The following is a 21270-nucleotide window of genomic DNA, read 5'->3' as shown; positions in this document are numbered from 1 at the left end:
TCCACGAGGCAAATATTAAACTAGAGTTGGACAGAAAAACTAGAGCTAGATCATGTTTTGCAGAGCAAAGACAGCCATTAGGTATAGTAGCTTAAGATTGTGGCGTGGCTGAGTTGGTAGCACTCTTGCATCTGAGCCAGAGGGTTGCAGGTTCATCTACCACTCTAGAGACCTAACCATATGATTTAGGCTGACACTCCAGTGCAGTACTGAGGGAGTGCTGCACTGTTAGAGGTATGGGCTGGATTTTACCAGCCCCCCAATGTTGGGGGTTGTGGCAAGGGTGCCTGGAAAATGCCTCTGGGAGAGGCCCGCCACGGGCCTCAACGCCGTGAAGGCCCCACCCTATATTACCGGTGGCGGCGAGTCCTCGTGGTGGCCCCTCCCACCACTTGGCGACAGGACCATCATTTCAATATGTTAATTAATTAAAATTAAGGAATAATTACTTACCTCGTCGCGCCAGTCATCCCGCTCCCATATTACGGTCAGTGGCCAGCACTTCCACGCCGTCTGATCTCCGACCACTGAACAGTGTCGGAACACTGGTGGGGAGCAGGGAGCAGGTAAGTTTTCAGGGTGGAGGCGGGGGAGCGAGGTTAAACAACTCCGATTGGTCAAGGGGGTGATGAGAAGGGGTTAAAGGTAAAAGTTTCTGAACTTTGGGGGAGGGGGTGAAGGTCAGGTACTGAAGGTGAGTATTTTGGGGGGGAAGAGGGCAGGAATGACATGTAAGGCTATTGGGGATGTGGGTGGGAGAGGGGATGGAAAGATTTTTAAAAAGTTTTAATAATTTTAAATTAACTGTTTAAAAAAAAAATTAACCTGTCATTTAGGGCTTAGAGCCCTTTAAAAGTGGAGCCAGCGCCTGCGCAGTGGCACCGGACACCATTGCCAGGGATGGAGTGCCTGCCCCCTCCAGATTATTGAGGGTAGGTGGTCTGCTCCGGCCATCTAAATGAGCCGCTGCAATCAATATTGCAGGCAATCCACGTGGGCGGACAGCCATTTTAGAAGCTTGCCAACGAGGTGGGTGGCGAGCGAGTAAAATGCAGACCATTATCTTTCAAATGAGATTTTAAATTGAGGCCCCATCTGTTGTCTTAGCATATAAAAGATCCCATGGCACTATTTTGCAGAAGAGCAGGGGAGTTATCCCTGGTGTCCGAGCTAATATTTATCCCTCAATCAACATCAATAAAACAGACTATCCAGTTATTATCACATTGATGTTTGTGACAGCTCACTGTGTACAAACTGGCTGCCATATTTCCTACATTACAGATGTGACTACACTTCAAAAGGTGCTTAATTGGCTGAAAAGTGCTTTGGGATGTCCTGAGGTTCTGAAATGCCAATCTTTTCTTCTTTAATTGTATTTACGATTCCCTCTCCAGTGAATCTCAATCAATTTACTTTGGTGTTAGTTTGAACCCTAACTCCAGATTAAGTTGGCATTTACACTATATCTTCCACGTCTGTACTAAGTGAAAGCATCCTTCACATTAATACATACGTTTGTTGTGTGACTGCACCCCAACAGTGTCTGTGAATTGACATTATGTTCTATAACTGAAGGCACCATCCTTTGATCTCTTAAGGCCAATTCCTTGCTCTTTATGAGCTAAATAATGAATAATTGTTTTTCTGTGGCACAGTAAGCAAACTGAAACATTGGATTAATGGATGCTGGGTCAATTGAAAATCCAAAGACTGAGATGGTTAGGTTTTTGCTAGGAAAGAGTATCAAGGAATATGGAGCAAATATGGGTAAATGGAAAAGTACAGATTAGCCATGATCTAATAGAATGGCTGTACAGACTTGAGAGGCTTAATGATCTAATCCTCTTTCTATTTTCCTAAAAACAAGTCATTATAATTGACTTCTCCTATTGTACATTACAATGTAACATTTCTGAAATGGATACACTGGATTTACACTGTAACAAAGGGTACCGAGCAGACTTGTAGGCCTTGATATTTATCGGCCTGCGGCCATGGGGAGTGGGCGAGCTGGTGGGGGGTTGGTGGTGGGGGGGGGGGTGAATTCTGGACTGGAAACCCAGAAGTGCAGGTTTCCTGGCCATCCTGCTGAAATTAACAGCAGGATGTATTGCAAAAAGTTTCACAGCCAGATTGACTGATAGGCTGCTGCCTGCACAAGGCCACAAGCAAGGAACAGAGAGAAGGAGGGTGAGATCGCAGTGGGGCGGTAGGGGAGAGAGGGGTTAGTCTTGTGCTTGAGGAGTGGGGGAGGAGATCATGGTCGGGTGGCAGAGATTGTGGTCAGGAGGGAGAGAACATGGTCAGTGGGGGTTGGGGAAGAGATCATGGTCCGTGGGGGTGACATTGTGGTTGGGGGAGGTTGGAACTTGTGAGTGCCGATGAGATCGATGAGGAGATTGGAGATTACAGGAGCGGAATCAAAGATCAGGGTGGGTTCAGGGGAGATGGCAGGGCTGGTGTTGGAGATCGTAGAGGTGGGGGTGGTTTGGCCAGTCTTGTGGAGGGAAGTAGATTAACTTGTTGAGCTTGGAGGCAACACACCTGCTCCTACTGGCCCTCAAGCAATGCTGCAAATTCACTTACCCCATGGATCAGGCCCTCCTTGCCTCCTTTTTCCTGCTGGGTTTGCCAAGGCCGAAATGGGTAAAAGGTATGTTAAAATGGAGCCACTCAGCATAGTGTCATGCTAGGCCCCACCTGCCAAGAATGAGGCACATTAATTTTGTCATGAACATTGATTTTAAACTGTTACTGGAGGGAAGAAAGGACTTGTTAAACATATCAGCCATGGCTGGAAAAGACATTTGCATATTAACAGACGGTGATTGGAAGGACAAAGGACCATTCCCTGACACATTCAACCCACAATGGACCTTGATCACCAGGTATTGTGTGTAAGAGGAGCATTCCAGAGACTGCTAAGGTGATACAATCCAAGATGTGGTCAGACCAGTTAGTTACATGACTAACCTGCTTGGCAACCTGGGTTATTTTCTGAATTGTACAAACAGTTTGAACTCAGAGTGTCTGTTTGCTCCTGGACTGAGAAGATTTCTCCTGTCTTCTCCCATCTCTTTCTCACAAGCCTCTGAATCCACTGAAAACACATGAACCCCAAGAGAGAAAAGTCTCCTACAGTGAACAAGGTTTAAGAAGAATACTGTGCCCCAACAAAAAGCAAGATCTACCTACAATCAAGGACTCTACAGTGAACTCAAAGAACCGTAACAAAAACTCTTCAAACCTTTCCATTTTATTTTTCTTCTGCTCTTTTCTGTCCCTATTTGCATGGGTGTATTGCATATGCATGCCAGCATGGACGCGTCGTATATCCATAGGTGTTAACCGAATTACAGTTTAAGTTTAAGTCTAATAAATTTCAACTTTTCTTCTTTAAACCTAACAAAGCCTGTTTGTGCTGGTTTATTTGCCTTATAATTGGAAAGTGGTGAACCAGGATTCACCAAGGGGAAGCTAAAAACAGTGTGTTTAAAATTAAATCCTGTTATGGTAAGACCAGGTAAAGGCTGAGAGGGACCCCTAGACACCTTTCTAACCTGGTCGTAAAAATAGTTAAAAGATTTTACTGACCAACACACCTCCTGAGAGTGAATTCATCACCTGCTCCACGACCCCACCTCCATTAAAAGCAGATGTAGGTGGGTTGGGGTCAGATTTGAAGTTTCAAAAAGTTTTACTTCTCACCTGACCCACACCCATCCATTCTTGGGAGTTAAAATTACCCCCATACAGTTGGGGAACAGTTTTATATCATCACCTCCTAGACAAAGAAATTCCTTTCCTCTTCCCTCACAAAATAAAATCAATGTTTTACTGGACTTAATCCTATTCATGAAAGTTTTCCTCTGTGCTCTATGTGTAACAAATTCATAAACCTGTTTATAAAGAAGATAAAGTGCACAGAGGAAACCTTCCCCCCTAAGGGGGGGAAGTGGAGCATTGTTGAAAAATGTGACTCAATCTAAAAGAAAATAGATGTTAAATAATTTGCTTATCCAATTTGTACACAAAATAAAAGGAATAGTCTCAATTACAGGTTTTTCTGTATCTCGTGTTTGTGAAATGAATTCTAGGAAACATTTGCACCCGTAGCTAACAATTATCATTGCCATATATATAATACATGGTCTGTTAAAATGATACCTTGAAGAAAAGATGGCACAGAGGTATATTATATATGCCAAACCATTGATGCACTTTGATTTCATTGCTAATGCTGAGTAAAGAAAAAATTATAATATACATACTTATTTTTAAAATGCTGAAATATAGTAATAAAATGCAATATGTTTCAAATTCTTTTCTAATTTATCTTTTCTTAACAGTACTCAATTTTAAGTCATTTTAAAATGAGTCTTGCAAATCCCACACTTGGTTCTGAATTTTTCAATAAACATCTTTACTTGCTGAAAATTGCCTTGCAAATGCAAGATACCCTTCTGAAAGGCCATTTATATAATTTATCCTATTTATCAAAGAATGTTTTCACAAATCTTGTAACTGCTGTGTACCTAAACTAGGGTTATGAGTGTTGCTTTGATGTTCTTTGAGTTGAGCTTCAACCTGGCATCTTCAGATATCACACAATCTACAAACAAGCCATGGGTAGAAATTTACAATAAACCAAAATACCCATATAGACATGCAAAGGACATAAATGCTAGGTTCTGCATCTGCCAAAAGCTAAGGCACTGATTAGAATTTCTGTAGGTATAAAGCAATATTACAGATCAATGTTGAAATCAGATCAAATATAAATTGAAGTGACTGAACTCCAAATTACATTCTTTCACAGCAGCATTATCTTGCGACCTTGTGAATTTGACAAAGATTTTATCTTGGTAACGGTTTCTCTGAGGGAAATTGTCTTTTGCTCTTCAAAAAAAAAGTTTGGGTTTTTTTTGGCTTTGAATACTATTAATTTATTTATTACTGTTCATGCTTGCTATTTGATGTCTTCGATAACTGAGATCTCTCCACTGGCATACTGAGAACTTAAGCCGTTAAGATAAAGACCACCATTTTTTGACAAAGTCGGCAGAGTATCTTTTTCATCAGTTAGATTGACTGACAATGTTCTTTTGCCTGGAGTTAACTCTTGCATTTGCTGCCCTCCTAATTCTGAGGACAGTTTCCTTTTGATGGATGCAGCTCTTTGGAACTTGTCATAAATTTCCACACTCAGCCTTCTGCGAGTCTCTTTCAAATCTGCAGTGACATTGGCTGTCCATTCAGCAGCATGAGCTCTCATCTCTCCAACCTAAAAATAAAAAAAAATGTAATATGTTTTCCTTTCCATGCAAACAGATTTATATACGGAAGAGGAGATTAAAAGAAATGTTTTCATACAAAGAATTACTGGAACATGAAATGCTTTACTATAAGTAACTATTCAGGCTGAAGCTATATCATATGATAGGAATTAGATACATATTGAATAAAGGAAGAATTCAAATGAATGTGGTGAAAAGGTCATATAATAGGAAGTTGAAGAGTTTCCATTGGCACAAGTCTGATGGGTGGAATTGCCTCCTTCTGTGCTGCAATTTCTATGATTTGCTGAGGAAATGCCCTTAAAAACTGACTAATTAACTTCAATTGAAACAAAAACACTTTGTCAGATTGGTCCCAAAATTCAAAAGGCATTTAATGAACATCCTTTGTGCGCTATTTGAATTTTAGAAAGCTGTCTAAATAATTTACTCAACATTTCTTGATCTCAGTATATAAAAGAGAACTATGTACTGGATTTAAGTAAAATCAGACTTTAGCATTCTAGTTTAGAGGCTGAATTTTACCAGCCCCTTGACACTGCGGGTCGCAGCAGGGGTACCGGTAAAATTCTGCGGGGAGAGGCCCGCCTTGACCCCCGAAGTTGAGAAGGGCCCACCGCATATCATCGGCGACGGGGAAACCTTGGTGCGGCTTCCCCGCCGCCTGGCAGCAGGCCTTTCATCTGCATATTTAAATTAGCATTAATGATATTTAAATAAACTTACCTGCAGGCGGCAGCCGTCCCACGCCGATTTTACAGCCACCGTTTGTACTTTGCGCGCTTTTGTAACCATGTACAGTGGGAAGAGGGGAGGAATAAATTTTTCAGGGTGGGACGGAGCAGGGAAATCAATTTTTATTGGATGTGGGGATGGGGGGAAGGGGTTGAAGGGCAAAAGTTAGAAGGTTGGGGGGAAAGTTTGGGTAGGGAAAAAGGCAAGTGTTGGTCATATCGGGCATTGAAATGACCATGGGGGGGGGGTGCTGGAGAAGGGCCATCCACATCTTCATTATTTGTTAATAAAATATTCCGATTAATGTACCTTTAAAAGTTAAAATTAATTGTAAGGGCTTAAAGCCCTTTACAAATGGCACCGGCACCTGCGCGGTGGCGCCAGATGCCATGGCCGGGGATGCGGTGGCCGCCCCCTCTACATCATCGAGGGCGTCCACTCCACTGCCTTTATTTAAATCAGCCCCCACGCGTAATATTGCGGGGGCTCAGGGACAGCGCATCTGCGCAGGATGCATGCCGCCATGAGAGTGCGCCACTGCGAACCACGGCGCACCCGTAAAATTCAGCCCTATATTTCAGCCCAAATGCTCTAATGGATAACTGAAATTGTCAACCAATGAGCTGCTATATCAAAATAAGCTCCAGCTAACATTTAGTATAACATTTAAAGAGCCTGGTGCCTCAGAGACTGAAAAGAAGAAAATTCTCTAATTCTTATCCCCACCCCTGCTTAGCAACAAATAGACAAATCAACAAAACCTTCTCATCACTCAGGTCCAATGTAGGAAAACCAGATACAATGTAGAAATTGCATGATTAAAGAAAATTGCAGAGATGTACTAGATAGAGTAAGAAAAGGGCAACCCATCATAATGAAACCAAAGGCAAACATAGCAAAGTACCAGATGCAATTACTGTACCACTTAGTAGAATTAGCTGCCTGGATTGATTGCAAGCCACTTTTAAATATTATACTGTATCATGTATAATGTATGCCATCAGGGTAATGGTATGGATTTTGCTGTAATATCAACAGAGAAGCTATCAGGATAAATCTGACAGCATATTTTGGTATTTGCTCATGTGCAGTTAAACACGGAAATGAAGAAGCTGCTGTCGGAGACACCCTGCACTTCCACAGGGTGCACTAATACAGGCTTCACTGATTAATTTGGCATAGAAATCACTGTAATGGCACGAACTTGTGATACTTATCCACTAGTTCTGGTCTAAAATTGGTTGAAAATGTTGGAGCTGATATATTTAGGTCTAAATGAGTTTTTAACTGAGTAATGAGTGATAATTACTGATGAACAACCACTCTGGCCCTGAAAAAAGTTATTTTACAAATGTGACTCAGAAGAAAATTAATGTTGGCGATTTGAAAAAAGATAAACTTTAAAAGAAGATTTTTTAAAATTGTTTTTGTCTCTTGTTTATCTTTTCTCCCTCAATCACATCTGTATTTCCCAATCTTTATTTTGTTTCCTGCACATGATTTAAATGTAATTTATATTTCCAGTTTTTTACTTCCTGGCTTAGAATCTGTGTGGCACAGTGCGGATTCTTCAATCTGACTGGTTGAAGAGATTCGCGGTTGCTAGCCCTGTTCAGAGATGTCATAGATTCAATGTAGATGGTGCCGCAATGATGCAGATGCCAGATGATTGTAAGTCTCTGCTGACAAGCCCGTGAAAAGTCTATGCGTAACTGTACATGAGGTGAATGGCAGAAGCAGTTCCTTTGCTGCTGTGAGGAAAATCCAAACTATTGTCGGCAAAGAATAGTTGCAATTAAAAAAAGGCTGGTCTTCTTAGAAAGCAATAGGTGACATTTTGTGGAAGTGCTGAAAAGAGACAGAGGCAGGGTCACATTACTTAAAGGGTTGAAAACTGGGACTTGGGAATCAACCTTGTGAATTTCTACCAATTAAAACCATGGAGTCGATTTTAACTTGGTGTGGGCTTTGTCCGATGGATGAGGGTGAGGGAAAAATGCACTCACTGGTTTAAGGATCAGACCTGGTGAATTTTAACTTTGGGCCCTCATTTAAATGTTGCTGGACCATGCTGGACTCTGCAGTTGTTGAGGATGGGGATGTTGATGGAGCCTCCTCCTCCTCCTCCTCCTCCCATTAGTTGCTTAGTTGTCCACCACTATTCACGACTGGATGTGGTAGAACTGCAAAGCTTTTTCCCTATCCCTTAGTGTGGGATCAATTAACTCTGTCTATAACATGCCTCTTTACCACTTTAGCATGCAAGTAATCCTGTGCTATATAGCTTCACCAGGTTGGCACCTCATTTGCACGTACACCTGGTGCTCTGCTCGTCATCTCTTCTACACTCTTCATTGAAGCAGGGTTGGTCATTCAGTTTGATGGTGGTGGAGGACTGAGGGTTATATGGACTGAGGTTGCAGATTGTGATGCTATACAATTCTTTTGCTGCTGATAGCCCATAGTGCCTCATAGATACCCTATTCTGAACTGCTAGATCTGTTCTTTCTCCATCTCACTTACTCACAGGATATGACAGAAGGAGTCCTCAGTGTGAAAATCGAACTTGGTCTCCATGAGGACTCTGTGCTAGTTACTCCTACCAATACTGTCATGGACAGGTGCATCTATGACAGATAGACTGGTGAGGCCAAAGTCAAGTGGATTATTCCCTTGTGTTTGTTCTCTCACCACCTATTGCAAGCCCAGTGTGGCAGCTATGCCCTTCAGGGCTCAATCAACTCAGTCAGTAATGGTACTACCAAGCCAATCTTGGTGATGGACATTGAAGTCCACCATCCAAGTTTCTTTCCTGTTCTGATATGGTGTGGCCGCCCTGATCCAGGCAGGTGAGGGCCTACATTACATTCAAAAGCCATGATCTGATGATATTATCAGCACTGCAATGCCATTTTAACAAAAAATGTGGAAGGTCCTCATGGGGCCAAAGCCGCCAGCAGGAACTTGTGGCAGACAGGGAGAGATCATAAGAGGTATTAAATTGCATTTGTCATGTGTCTGCCCATTTGACCTGTCATCTTCTGAACCTACTGAAATCTATTACTATTAGAAGAAGAGCGCCGACTCCACAGGGTTGGCTTCACCATAACAAATGAACTGGCCGATCGCCTCAACGAGCTCCCTTGTGGATTAAACGATCGTCTCATGACCCTCCAGCTCACCCTAACTCTGAAACAGTCGTCCAAAGAGGAATTCTACTCCAGCCTTGATCACTTGCTGTCCCGTGTTCCCAAGCAAGACAAGCTGATTCTCCTCGGAGACTTCAATGCCAGAGTTGGGAGGGACACAAACCTTTGGAAAGGTGTGATTGACAATGAAGGTGTTGGAAGGGCAAACACCAACGGAGTCCTTCTTCTGACGAAATGCCTTGAACATGGCCTGATCATAATGAACACCCTATTTCGTCAAAGAGACAAATACAAGACCTCATAGCAGCACCTTCGCTCCAGGCATTGGCATTTGCTTGACTATATCACTTCCGAGCGAAGGACCCCAAGGATGTTCGCATCACCCATGCCATGATAGGAGCCGATGACTGCTGGATTGACCATCACCTAATCCGTGCTTCTTTCTCCATAAACCCAGTCCAGAAACGGCAGTGGCAGCAGAAGCACTGCCTCAGGAAAATCAATGTCGATGGTATCAAGGACTCTGCGAAGAAAGACCTACTCAGGCAATGTCTTACAAGCAATTTGGCGACACTCAACAAACAGGAACCACAGAATGTCCACAATGCCTGGTCTGCCATCAAAGCTACCACAATCAGCATTTGCGAAGATACTCTTGGCATGTCGACCAGGAAACATCAAGACTAGTTTGACGAGAACAACCAGGAGATCCAGGAGCTACTAAATCGCAAGCGCAAGGCGTTCCTGAGCTGGAAACATCACCAAAATTCGAGGGAAAAAAAGCAGGTATACAGGCAATTGAAGGCCGAGGTTCAACAAAAAACCCGTGATCTAACGAGCAGCTGGTGGGCTGAAAGAGCGCAGGAATTACAGCAACTCGCTGACCACAACATGTGAGGATTCTTCAGTGCAGTCAAGACTATTTATAGCCCAAGTACTCAAGGACCTAGCCCAATGAGAGCGAGCGACATGTCAGCTGGGAAGGTGAGTTTCAGTTTCAAATAACTTACCTTTTGTTTCAGCAGCTTTTTCTGAAGCAGCGATAGTGCGAGCGAGGTGTCAGTTGGGAAGGTGAGTTTCAGTTTAAAATAACTTACCTTTTATTTCGGCGGACACGGGGACTGCTGGGTAAGTAAACTTATATATTCGGGCAGTGGCTAAACCCGAAACACTACACGTGTAGTGTCTCCCATCCATTCTCCTCCTCTAACCAAAAAAAAGGACTCTTGTGTGGAGGGTTTGGTAAGGTAAGGTTTTCCTTTTTTTTTAAATCTCTGTTGTCAATTTAGTGCAGAGGGGATGGAAGCTAGGGCAGTTGCATGCTCCTCTTGCAGGATGTGGGAGGTAAGGGTCACCACTGGTGTCCCTGCTGACTTCACCTGTGAGAAGTGCACCCAACTCCAGCTCCTCGCAGACCGCGTTAGGGAACTGGAGCTGGAGCTGGATGAACTTCGGATCATTCAGGATGCTGAGGGGGTGATAGAGAGCAGTTATAGGGAAGTAGTGACACCTAAGTTACAGGATAAAGGTAGCTGGGTGACCGTCAGGGGAGGGAAAGGGAATAGGCACACAGTGCAGGGATCCCCTGTGGCCGTCCCCCTCAATAATAAGTATACCATTTTGGATACGGTTGAGGGGGACGACCTACCAGGGGAAAGCCATATTGGCCAGGTCTCTGGCACTGAGCCTGGCCCAGTGGCTCAGAAGGGAAGGGGGAGAATAGGAGAGCGATAGTGATAGGAGATTCAGTGGTTAGAGGAGCAGTCAGGAGATTCTGTGGTCGCGATCGAGACTCCCGGATGGTATGTTGCCTCCCGGGTGCCAGGGTCAGGGATGTCTCGGATCGAGTCTACAGGATTCTTAAGGGGGAGGGGGAGCAGCCAGAGGTCGTGGTACACATCGGTACCAATGACATAGCTAGGAAAAGGGATGAGGACCTGAAAAGCGAATATAGGGAGTTAGGTTGGAAGCTGAAAGGCATTACGAGCAGAGTAGTATTCTCAGGATTGTTACCGATGCCACGTGCTAGTGAGGCTAGAAACAGGGAGCGAGTGCAGCTGAACATGTGGCTACAGAACTGGTGCAGGAGGGAGGGATTCAGATATGTAGATCATTGGGATACCTTCTGGGGAAGGTGGGACCTGTACAAGTAAGGACGGGTTGCATCTGAACTGGAGGGGCACCAATATCCTGGGCGGGAGGTTTGCTAGAGCTCTTCGGGAGGGTTTAAACTAGTTTGGCAGGGGGATGGGAACCGGAGCTACGGATCAGTGGATGGGGTAGCTATTGAACAAGCAGATACCGAGTGCAGAGAGTCTGTGAGGAAGTTTAGACAGTTGACAGGGCAAAGTTGCAGCCAGTATGATGGATTGAAGTGTGTCTATTTTAACACAAGAAGTGTCAGGAATAAGGGTGATGAACTTAGAGCATGGATCAGTACTTGGAGCTACGATGTTGTGGCCATTACGGAGACGTGGATATCACAGGGGCAGGAATGGATGTTGGATGTTCCGGGGTTTAGATGTTTCAAAAGGAATAGGGAGGGAGGTAAAAGAGGTGGGGGAGTGGCATTGCTAATCAGGGATAGTATCACAGCTGCAGAAAGGGAGGTCGTCGAGGAGGGTTTGTCTACTGAGTCATTATGGGTGGAAGTCAGAAACAGGAAAGGAGCAGTCACTTTATTGGGAGTTTTCTATAGACCCCCCAATAGCAACAGAGACATGGAGGAACAGATTGGGAGGCAAATTTTGGAAAGGTGCAGAAGTAACAGGGTTGTTGTCATGGGTGACTTCAGCTTCCCTAATATTGATTGGAACCTCCTTAGTGCAAATAGTTTGGATGGAGCAGTTTTTGTCAGGTGTGTCCAGGAAGGTTTCCTGACTCAATATGTAGATAGGCCGACTGGAGGGGAGGCTATGTTGGACTTGGTGCTTGGCAACGAACCAGGCCAGGTGGCAGATCTATCGGTGGGAGAGCATTTCGGTGATAGTGATCACAACTCCCTGACCTTTACTATAGTCATGGAGAGTGACAGGAGCAGACGGGATGGGAAAATATTTAATTGGGGGAGGGGGAATTACAATGCTATTAGGCAGGAACTGGGGAGCATAAATTGGGAACAGATGTTCTCAGGGAAATGCACGACAGAAATGTGGAGGTTGTTTAGGGAGCACTTGCTGCGACTGCTGGATAGGTTTGTCCCGATGAGGCAGGGAAGGGATGGCAGGGTGAAGGAACCTTGGATGACAAGAGATGTGGAACAGCTAGTCAAGAGGATGAAGGAAGCTTACTTAAGGTTGAGGAAGCAAGGGTCAGACAGGGCTCTAGAGGGTTACAAGGTAGCCAGGAAGGAACTGAAGAATGGACTTAGGAGAGCTAGAAGGGGACATGAAAAAGTCTTGGCGGGTAGGATTAAGGAAAATCCCAAGGCGTTCTACACTTATGTGAGGAACAAGAGGATGGCCAGAGTGAGGGTAGGGCCGATCAGGGATAGTGGAGGGAACTTGTGCCTGGAGTCGGAGGAGGTAGAGGAGGTCCTAAATGAATACTTTGCTTCAGTATTCACTAGTGAGAGGGACCTGGTCGTTTGTGAGGACAGCGTGGAACAGGCTGATATGCTCGAACAGGTTGAAGTTAAGAGGGAGGATGTGCTGGAAATTTTGAATGATATGAGGACAGATAAGTCCCCAGGGCCAGACGGGATATACCCAAGGATATTACGGGAAGCGAGGGAAGAGATTGCTGCGCCTTTGGCGATGATCTTTGTGTCTTCACTGTCCACTGGAGTAATACCGGATGATTGGAGGGTGGCAAATGTTGTTCCCTTGTTCAAGAAAGGGAATAGGGATAACCCTTGGAATTATACACCAGTCAGTCTTACGTCGGTAGTGGGCAAATTATTGGAGAGGATTCCGAGAGACAGGATTTATGATTATTTGGAAAAGCATGGTTTGATTAGAGAGAGTCAGCATGGCTTTGTAAGGGGCAGGTCATGCCTCACAAGCCTTATTGAATTCTTTGAAGATGTGACAAAACACATTGATGAAGGAAGAGCAGTTGATGTGGTGTATATGGATTTTAGCAAGGCGTTTGATCAGGTTCCCCATGGTAGGCTCATTCAGAAAGTAAGGAGGCATGGGATTCAGGGAACGTTGGCTGTCTGGATACAAAATTGGCTGGCCCATAGAAGTCAGAGGGTGGTAGTAGATGGAAAGTATTCAGCATGGAGCTCGGTGACCAGTGGTGTTCCGCAGGGATCTGTTCTGGGACCTCTGCTCTTTGTGATTTTTATAAATGACTTGGATGAGGAAGTGGAAGGCTGGGTTAGCAAGTTTGCCGATGACACGAAGGTTGCTGGAGTTGTGGATAGTGTGGAAGGCTGTTGTAGGTTGCAACGGGACATTGACAGGATGCAGAGCTGGGCTGAGAAGTGGCAGATGGAGTTCAACCTGGAAAAGTGTGAAGTGATTCATTTTGGAAGGTCAAATTTGAATGCGGAATACAGGCTTAAAGACAGGATTCTCGGTAGTGTGGAGGAACAGAGGGATCTTGGGGTCCATGTCCATAGATCGCTCAAAGTTGCCACCCAAGTTGATCGGGTTGTTAAGAAGGCGTATGGTGTGTTGGCTTTCATTAACAGGGGGATTGAGTTTAAGAACCACGAGGTTATGCTGCAGCTCTATAAGGCCTTGGTTCGACCACACTTGGAATATTGTGTTCAGTTCTGGTCGCCTCATTATAGGAAGGATGTGGAAGCTTTAGAGAGGGTGCAGAGGAGATTTACCAGGATGCTGCCTGGACTGGAGGGCATGTCTTACGAAGAAAGATTGAGGGAGCTAGGGCTTTTCTCATTGCAGCGAAGAAGGATGAGAGGTCACTTGATAGAGGGGTACAAGATGATGAGAGGCATAGATAGAGTGGATAGCCAGAGACTTTTTCCCAGGGTGGAAAGGGCTATCACCAGGGGGCATAATTTTAAGGTGATTAGAGGAAGGTTTCGGGGAGATGTCAGAGGTAGTGGTGGGTGCGTGGAATGCGCTGCCAGCGGTGGTAGTAGAAGCAGATACATTAGGGACATTTAAGCGACTCTTGGATAGGTACATGGATGATAGTAGAATGAAGGGTAGGTAGGTAGTTTGATCTTAGAGTAGGTTAAAGGTTCGGCACAACATCGTGGGCCGAAGGGCCTGTACTGTGCTGTACTGTTCTATGTTCTATGTTCTATGAATGGTGTGACACTGATCAAGGACAGCGAGGCAGTCAGCACTCGTTGGAAGGAGCACTTCGATGATCTCCTTAATCGTGACTCAGTCCTTGATGCGAATGCTCTCGACCACATTCCACAGCATGCTACCCGCCATGACCTCAGCACAACCCCAGCCTGACAGTGGATCGAAAAGGCCACCCGACAGCTAAAAAACAATAAGGTCACCAGCGTAGATGGAATACCAGCCGAAATTCTAAAATACGGCAGAGAGACACTCTTGATACAAATACATGGTCTCAGCTCCCTCATCTGGAAGGAGGAGAGCATGCCAGGGGATGTCCGAGATGCCGTCATTGTGACCATCTTCCGAAAAGGCGACAAGACCGAATGCGATAACTACATAGGGGTATCCCTGCTGTCTGCCACAGGGAAGGTCATTGCAAGAGTGCTTCTCAACCGCCTCCTCCCCATGGCTGAAAAGCTCCTACTGGAATCAAAATGTGGATTCCATTCATCAAGAGGCACAGTGGAAGTGATCTACACAGCAAGAAAACTCCAAGAAAAATGTAGGGAGCAATAGTAACCTTTATACATGGCCTTCTTTGACCTCACAAAGGCTTCAACTCTATCAACCGGGAGGGATTATGGAAAATCCTCCTCAAGTTTGGCTGCCCAGAGAAATTCGTCACCATCCTCCGCCTGCTGCACGATGACATGCAAGCTGTAATCCTTGCCAACGGATCTGCCACTGAGCCAATCTGAGTGCAAACTGGGGTCAAGCAAGGTGTCATCGGACCAATGCTCTTTTCCATCTTCCTCGCCGCAACACTCCAGCTCATCTCCATGAAGCTCCCTGTCGGAGTAGATCTACTCTAGAATATGAGCGGGAAACTATTTAACCTACGTTGCCTCCAGTCCAGAACCAACGCCACTTCAACCTAGAGGCCTGCTACCCGACCCGAACCCAACGGGACCCAACGACATGTGTCCAGGGCCGACGTTCGGGCTCGGATCAGGTCGGGCCGAGTCCAGGTCGAGTTGGGTTGGGTCGGGCCGGACACACTGTAAATCTCTGCTGGTAAGTATTAAAAATAAAAAACTTACCTGAGCTGGGAGTCCGGGACGAAACAGTCTGCGCAGTGAGCGAGTGATGTCACTATGACGTCATCACGCATGCACTGCAGCTTCTTGCAGGTTCGGTGTCAGGAAGGTAAGTAAAGGGATGGTTGGGTCAGGCTCGGGGCAAAATCGGAGGGATTTGGGCCGGGTCGGGCTTGGGTCCACTGTTGTCTGGTCGGGTTCGGGTCAGGTTCTTTTTCCCAACCTAAAGCAGGCCTCTACTTCAACCTCTGTCTTCGAGCTGCAGTACGCTGATGACGCTTGCGCATGCGCATACTCAGAGGCCGAGCTGCAAACCCTCATTGATGCATTCACGGAGGTGTATGAAAGAATGGGCCTTAAGCTAAACATCCGGAAGACAAAGGTCCTCTACCGGCCTGCTCCTGCAGAACAACACTGCCCCCCGACTATCAAGATCCAAGGCGAACCACTGGACAATGTGGATCACTTCCCATACCTTGGGTGCCTCTTCTCAGCAAAGGCAGACATCGATGATGAAACTCAGTATTGCCTCCAGTGTGCCAGCACAATTTTTGGTCATCTGAGGAAAAGAGTGTTTGACAACAAAGACCTCAAACCTGGCACCAAGCTCATGGTCTACAGGGCCGCAGTGTTACTTGCCCTCCTGTATGTGTCGGAAACATGGACACTGTACAGCAGACATCTCAAAGCCCTGGAGAGATATCACCAGTGGTGCCTCCACAAGATCCTGCAAATTCAGTGGCAAGACAGGCGCTCCATTATCAGTGTCCTTTCTCGGGCCAAATACCCAGACTTGAGACACTGGTCATGGTAATCAGTTATGCTGTGCGGGCCGCATCGTCCACATGCCTGACACAAGACTCCCAAAACAAGCTTTCTACTCAGAGCTCCGTCACAGTAAGAGGCTACCAGGAGGGCAGAGGAAATGCTACAAGGATGTCCTTAAAGCCTCCCTGAAAATATGTGACATCTCCACTGATTCATGGGAATCTCTTGCCCTAGGCCACCCAAGATGGAGAAGAAGCATCCACGAAGGTACCAGCCAGTTCGAACAACGTCGACATGCCCAGGCAGCGGCCAAGTGCAAACAATGGAAGGAGCGTTCGGAAATTCAAGCATCCCATTCACTCACCTCACCAAACACCACCTGCCCCACCTGTAGCAGAGTGTATGGATCCAGAATTGGACTATTCAGTCACCTAAGGACCCACAACCCTGGAGTGGAAGAAAGTCATCCTCATTCCCGAGGGACTGCCTAAGACTGAAATCTACTACTATCCTCCTCATTGCTTACTACATTTCTGAATTTTAAATAAGCTGCAAACCTTGTAATTATGGCCTGTATGCCCAAGTCCAGGCCATTAATATATATCAAATAGAGCATACCGACCCCTGGAATACATGCCTGTATACCTCCCTCCAGTCTGAAAAAAAACTGTTCACCGTTACTCTCTGCTTTATGTCCCTGAGCTAATTTAATCACAAGGGCTTCAATTTGTGAACAAGTCTATTGTATGGTACTTTCTCCAATGCCTTTTGAGAGTCCACATACACAACATCAACGGCAGTACCTTCATGTTGTTCTAATTTCCTACCAAAATGCTCACCTTCCATTTATCTACCTTTGTCATTTCTGCATGAATAGGATCCGACCATATATTGTCTGTCTTACCATTTTCCAGTGGAACTGAAGGTCCATTTTTTGTGGGTTTTCCAAAGCACTGAAAAATTCAATGGCCTTAATATTTAATGGAAGGCAGGGAGGGTCCAGGTGAGGCCAAAATAATGCAGATGTCCTGCCGAACTGAATAGCAGGACTTCATTAGTATTTTATAGCTCCATTTCCCAGTCAGTAGTCAGCTAAATGGACAATCTAGCTTGCGAGCGGGAGTCAATCCAGCAGCAGGAGGTCACAGCCAGGGGTCCTTGGAGATAGTCCCTGGCAATCAAATGGTTGCAGAGACCCATGATTGGGAGGAGAGAGAGGCACTCGATAGGGGTAGGTCAGTTGGGGGTAGGTCAATAATCAGGCCTGTGGGGTTTGTGGGGTGGTGGGGGGTTGGGGAAAGCTGGTGACCAGGGCTGATGGAGGCCAAAAGTTTCCTTGAGGGGTCCGGGGGGGGGGGGGGGGGGGAACCCCTGCTCCTTGTGGCCCACAAGGTATGCTGAAAGCAGCACTTACCTCATGGAGCCAGCAGCTCCTAGCTTCCTTTCACTGCTGGGAAACCACGCACAAACAGTAAATTTTAAATTGTGATCCCAACTGCACTGTGGGAGCCCAATTTAAATATGTTAATTAAGTGTCCCACCTCTCCACAGCGGGACATTCAGATGCCCCAATGTCCACTGCCGTCCAAAGGGGAGTGGGTGCATGCGCGGCAGGTTAGGGTTGCGTTCTCTGTATTTCATTTTTTCACCTCTCCCCCCTCCCTGACCCTTTCCCCCTGTTGTGGGGGGGTTGATATCAAAGTCAATGATTCTGCTGGAATCCAAAGGAGAAAGGCACATGGCACTGCGATAACGTAAAAGCACCTTAAGTCAATCAACCACGGCAGTTATCAAAGGGACCAATTTGGTGAAAAGGTCAACTCAGAGTGACTTTATTCCTGATATGGCTATTAGCTGTAGCTAAAAGTTGCTCCTTCACTTTTCCTGTCAGCAGTAGTAATAGGAGAAGCAGAACATATGTTAATATGTGATGTTCATGGCGATTCTCCCTCTAAACTCCCAAACTTAGTTCAAATTTCTGCATCTGATTTTAGACTAGAAACAATCCAGCAGGATAGATGAAGAGAGAGAATATTTTAAATTAGTAACAGGAGCCTCTACTGAAGTTGGCAGGGAATAATTTATACGGCACTGAAGAAGCAACGTACATTCCTGTTAGCTGTTGCTGTGCTCTGCAAGACGGAGACTTTGATCAAGAATATGTTTGCAGCCTGGGAAGTTGGCTCCAATCCTAAGAGGCCAGAGTAGGTACTGAAATCAAATAAATTTCTATCTGTGAGAATCAGGACTTTAAATCCCCTCCCACATCCAGCCTGCCTTAGTTGTTAGCATTTTTGCTTTCAAGTCAGAAAGTTGTAGATTCAAGCCCCACTCTATGATGTAAATATATAATATAGATGGATACTTCAGTGCAGTGCTGCATTATTAGAACTGCTGTGTTTCAGGTGAAATATTAAACTATGACCCTGTCTGTCTATTCAAGAGGACATACAGAGGTGCTCGGCTGAAATTTATGAGCATGCTGGCGGTGTGCTCTGATCGCAATGGTCTTCAGGCACGGTTACGCCATCCCTGAGCTCCCGCGATATTTCGCATGGGGTCTCATTTAAATGAAGGGGACAGAGCGGCCACCCCCGATGACATAGAGGGGATGACCGCCGGTGTCATTTTTAAAGGGTTTCAAGCCTTTTAGGTAAATTGAAATATTTAAAGGTCCCACCGCACTACTATTAGCAATAAAATTTTATTCAAACTTTGCATCCCCTCTCCCACACCCACAATGAGTTCTCAATAAATAAAATTACCCATAACCCTGGAAAAACAATTTTTTAAATGACGATCTTCATTCCCTACCTTCAGAACATTCGACCCTCAACCCCTTCCCAATATCCCCACAACCATTCGGAGCAGTTTTCCCTGCTCCCACACCCCTCCCAACCTGAAGATTTCACTGGTCCGCCTCCTCACCAGTGTCGCGTCTCAGAACTCCAAACGGAGTTCCAAAGGTGCAGGACTTCCGGCTGGCAGCCGGAATATTGGCATGGGACAGCCGTCGAGACAAAGTTGGTTCATTTGAATGTTTTTAACATAATTTTAATATTGAAAGGAAGGCGAGGTGGCCGCACCGAGACCTCGCTGCCACCAGTAAAATACGGAGGGGACTTCTCGGCGTCGGGGGTCGTAGCGGGCCTCTCCCAAAAGAATTTCCCGGGCCCCCACCCGCTGCAACCCCCGACGCCAGAGGCCTCAGAAAACTCAGCCCCCTATAGCACTATTTGAAGAAGAGCAGGCCATTCTTCTGCCCAAAATTATTCCTTCAACTATTATTGTCAATATTTCATACTTTATCACATTTGCTATTTGTGAATCTTGCTATGTGCAATTTGACTGCTATGTTCACCTATGAAACAACACTACAACTCAAAAATATTTCATTACTTGTGAAGCGTCTTGGTTGCTATCTACATATTAAATCTCCCACTCCTTTTCTAGCTGCTCACAATCCTTCGACGATAACTCCCTCAATCCCTAGTACAGGACCATCAGAGAGATAAGCCTGACAGAAAGAGAATGGGAATGCTTGTTACATTCCTATTAACTTAAATTACCCAGAAGGTGTACAAAATTCCTATCAAAGGCTGGTCTGCTCTGGTTGCACACATTACTACGTCAATGAGTTGAACAATGGACAGTTGAAGCTAAATTAACAGGTTTTCAAAGGGGTCATATAGATTTGCAACATGAATTTTCATGAAAAATAATTAAGAGATAAAGACAAATTCTCAGAAGTAATGTAGAATGGCACAGAATCTACAGTGCAGAAGCAGACCATTCGGTCTAACTGCCCCGTGCCACTGAATATATTCTACATGAGCTTCCTCCCACTCCAATTATCTCTTCCTGCCATGCCCTGTATCCATCTATTAACCGCTCCCTCAATTGTGCATCAAAGCTCAGCTTAAATGCCTTTTTTATTTGATATGTTAGTAGCTAGCTTATTTTTAAGCCCCTTTGTTCTGGACTCACCCACAAGTGGAAAAAAAAGTTGATGAACTAAATGTTTCTACATTTTCCTGAGTTTACTATGCTGTCCTTGTGATAAAAGAACCAGTTTTAAAGAAAGAACTTGCATTTATATAGTGCCTTTTGTGACCTCAGGATATCCCAAAGCGCTTTACAGTCAATGTGTAGTCTTTGATGTGTAGTCACAATTAGAATGGAGGAACATAATTTAGTAACATAAACCCAGGCCACTGGCAACATAGGTCAACGTTTGAACTACAGAAATGCCACATGAAAATGTGTTTAGATGCTTTACAAATGTAGGCTGAGACTTTAAAAAAAGTCAATATCCTGGATAACAAGATGTTGAATTAATGGAAAAAAGTATGTATAGAGTACTTAACATTGCTTTGAAATCAGGACTTGAAAGAAACAGTTCGCAAGAAAGGAACATCAAATTAGAGGGATAGTCAATATGAGGTTCTACTGTAATTCAAGTTTTTATTTCTCATATAAAATGATGTATTAAGGGAATAATGTAAACAGTTAAGAGCAACATACCTCTTCCTTTGTTTTCCTTGATATGACACGAAGCCAGTCTCCAATCATACTCAGAACAGCAGCAAAGTAAGCAAGTCCTACTAGGATCCAGAACCATACAGCAGGTTTGTACCAGTCTAAATATTCTTTATCAGGACTCTCTCCTAAACATCATTAAAAGAATAGTAAAAGTCAGTCAGTTTCAGGTGAACTATAGCATCAAGTTTTTTTGCTCTGAATGTAATGGGATATTAGAACAGAAGCCAGTATTATGTTTTTTAAAGTAAAAGTTGTCTACGGCCCAGATATACTACAACTGGCATAAAGAAATGTTTATGTGTGGCTCACTCGTAAAGGTTGCCTTATTAAGGTTAAGGCAAAGAAAGTTTGATTGGCATTTTGAGTGATGGCATGGGGAAAATTGTAGCACTGTAGTGACCTCAAAGGGTTTACAAAAATGGGCTGTTAAGAGTCTTGAGTGAAATATGATTGGAATTTGGAAAGTGTA

The 21270-nt window shown here is 44.8% G+C and overlaps 1 protein-coding gene across 3 annotated transcripts in view; it reads right to left on the bottom strand.

Annotated features, from left to right (window-relative positions):
- Positions 1-4972: 4972 nt before the first annotated feature.
- Positions 4973-21270, bottom strand: part of LOC137376120 (potassium channel subfamily K member 2-like) — a 189686-nt gene continuing 173388 nt past the window's right edge. For all 3 annotated transcript variants that reach the window (XM_068044130.1, XM_068044131.1, XM_068044132.1), the window contains 2 exons: positions 20784-20926; positions 4973-5287 (listed from right to left, as the gene is read on the bottom strand). In XM_068044130.1, the coding sequence (XP_067900231.1) occupies positions 4973-5287; positions 20784-20926 (458 nt within the window). The remainder of the gene's footprint in view (positions 5288-20783; positions 20927-21270) is intronic.

Source organism: Heterodontus francisci, chromosome 13, assembly GCF_036365525.1.
Source record: "Heterodontus francisci isolate sHetFra1 chromosome 13, sHetFra1.hap1, whole genome shotgun sequence".
NCBI classification, from domain to species: Eukaryota; Metazoa; Chordata; class Chondrichthyes; order Heterodontiformes; family Heterodontidae; genus Heterodontus; species Heterodontus francisci.
The sequence above is the reverse complement of the archived record's forward strand: the minus strand, read 5'-3'. Positions and strand labels throughout refer to the sequence as shown.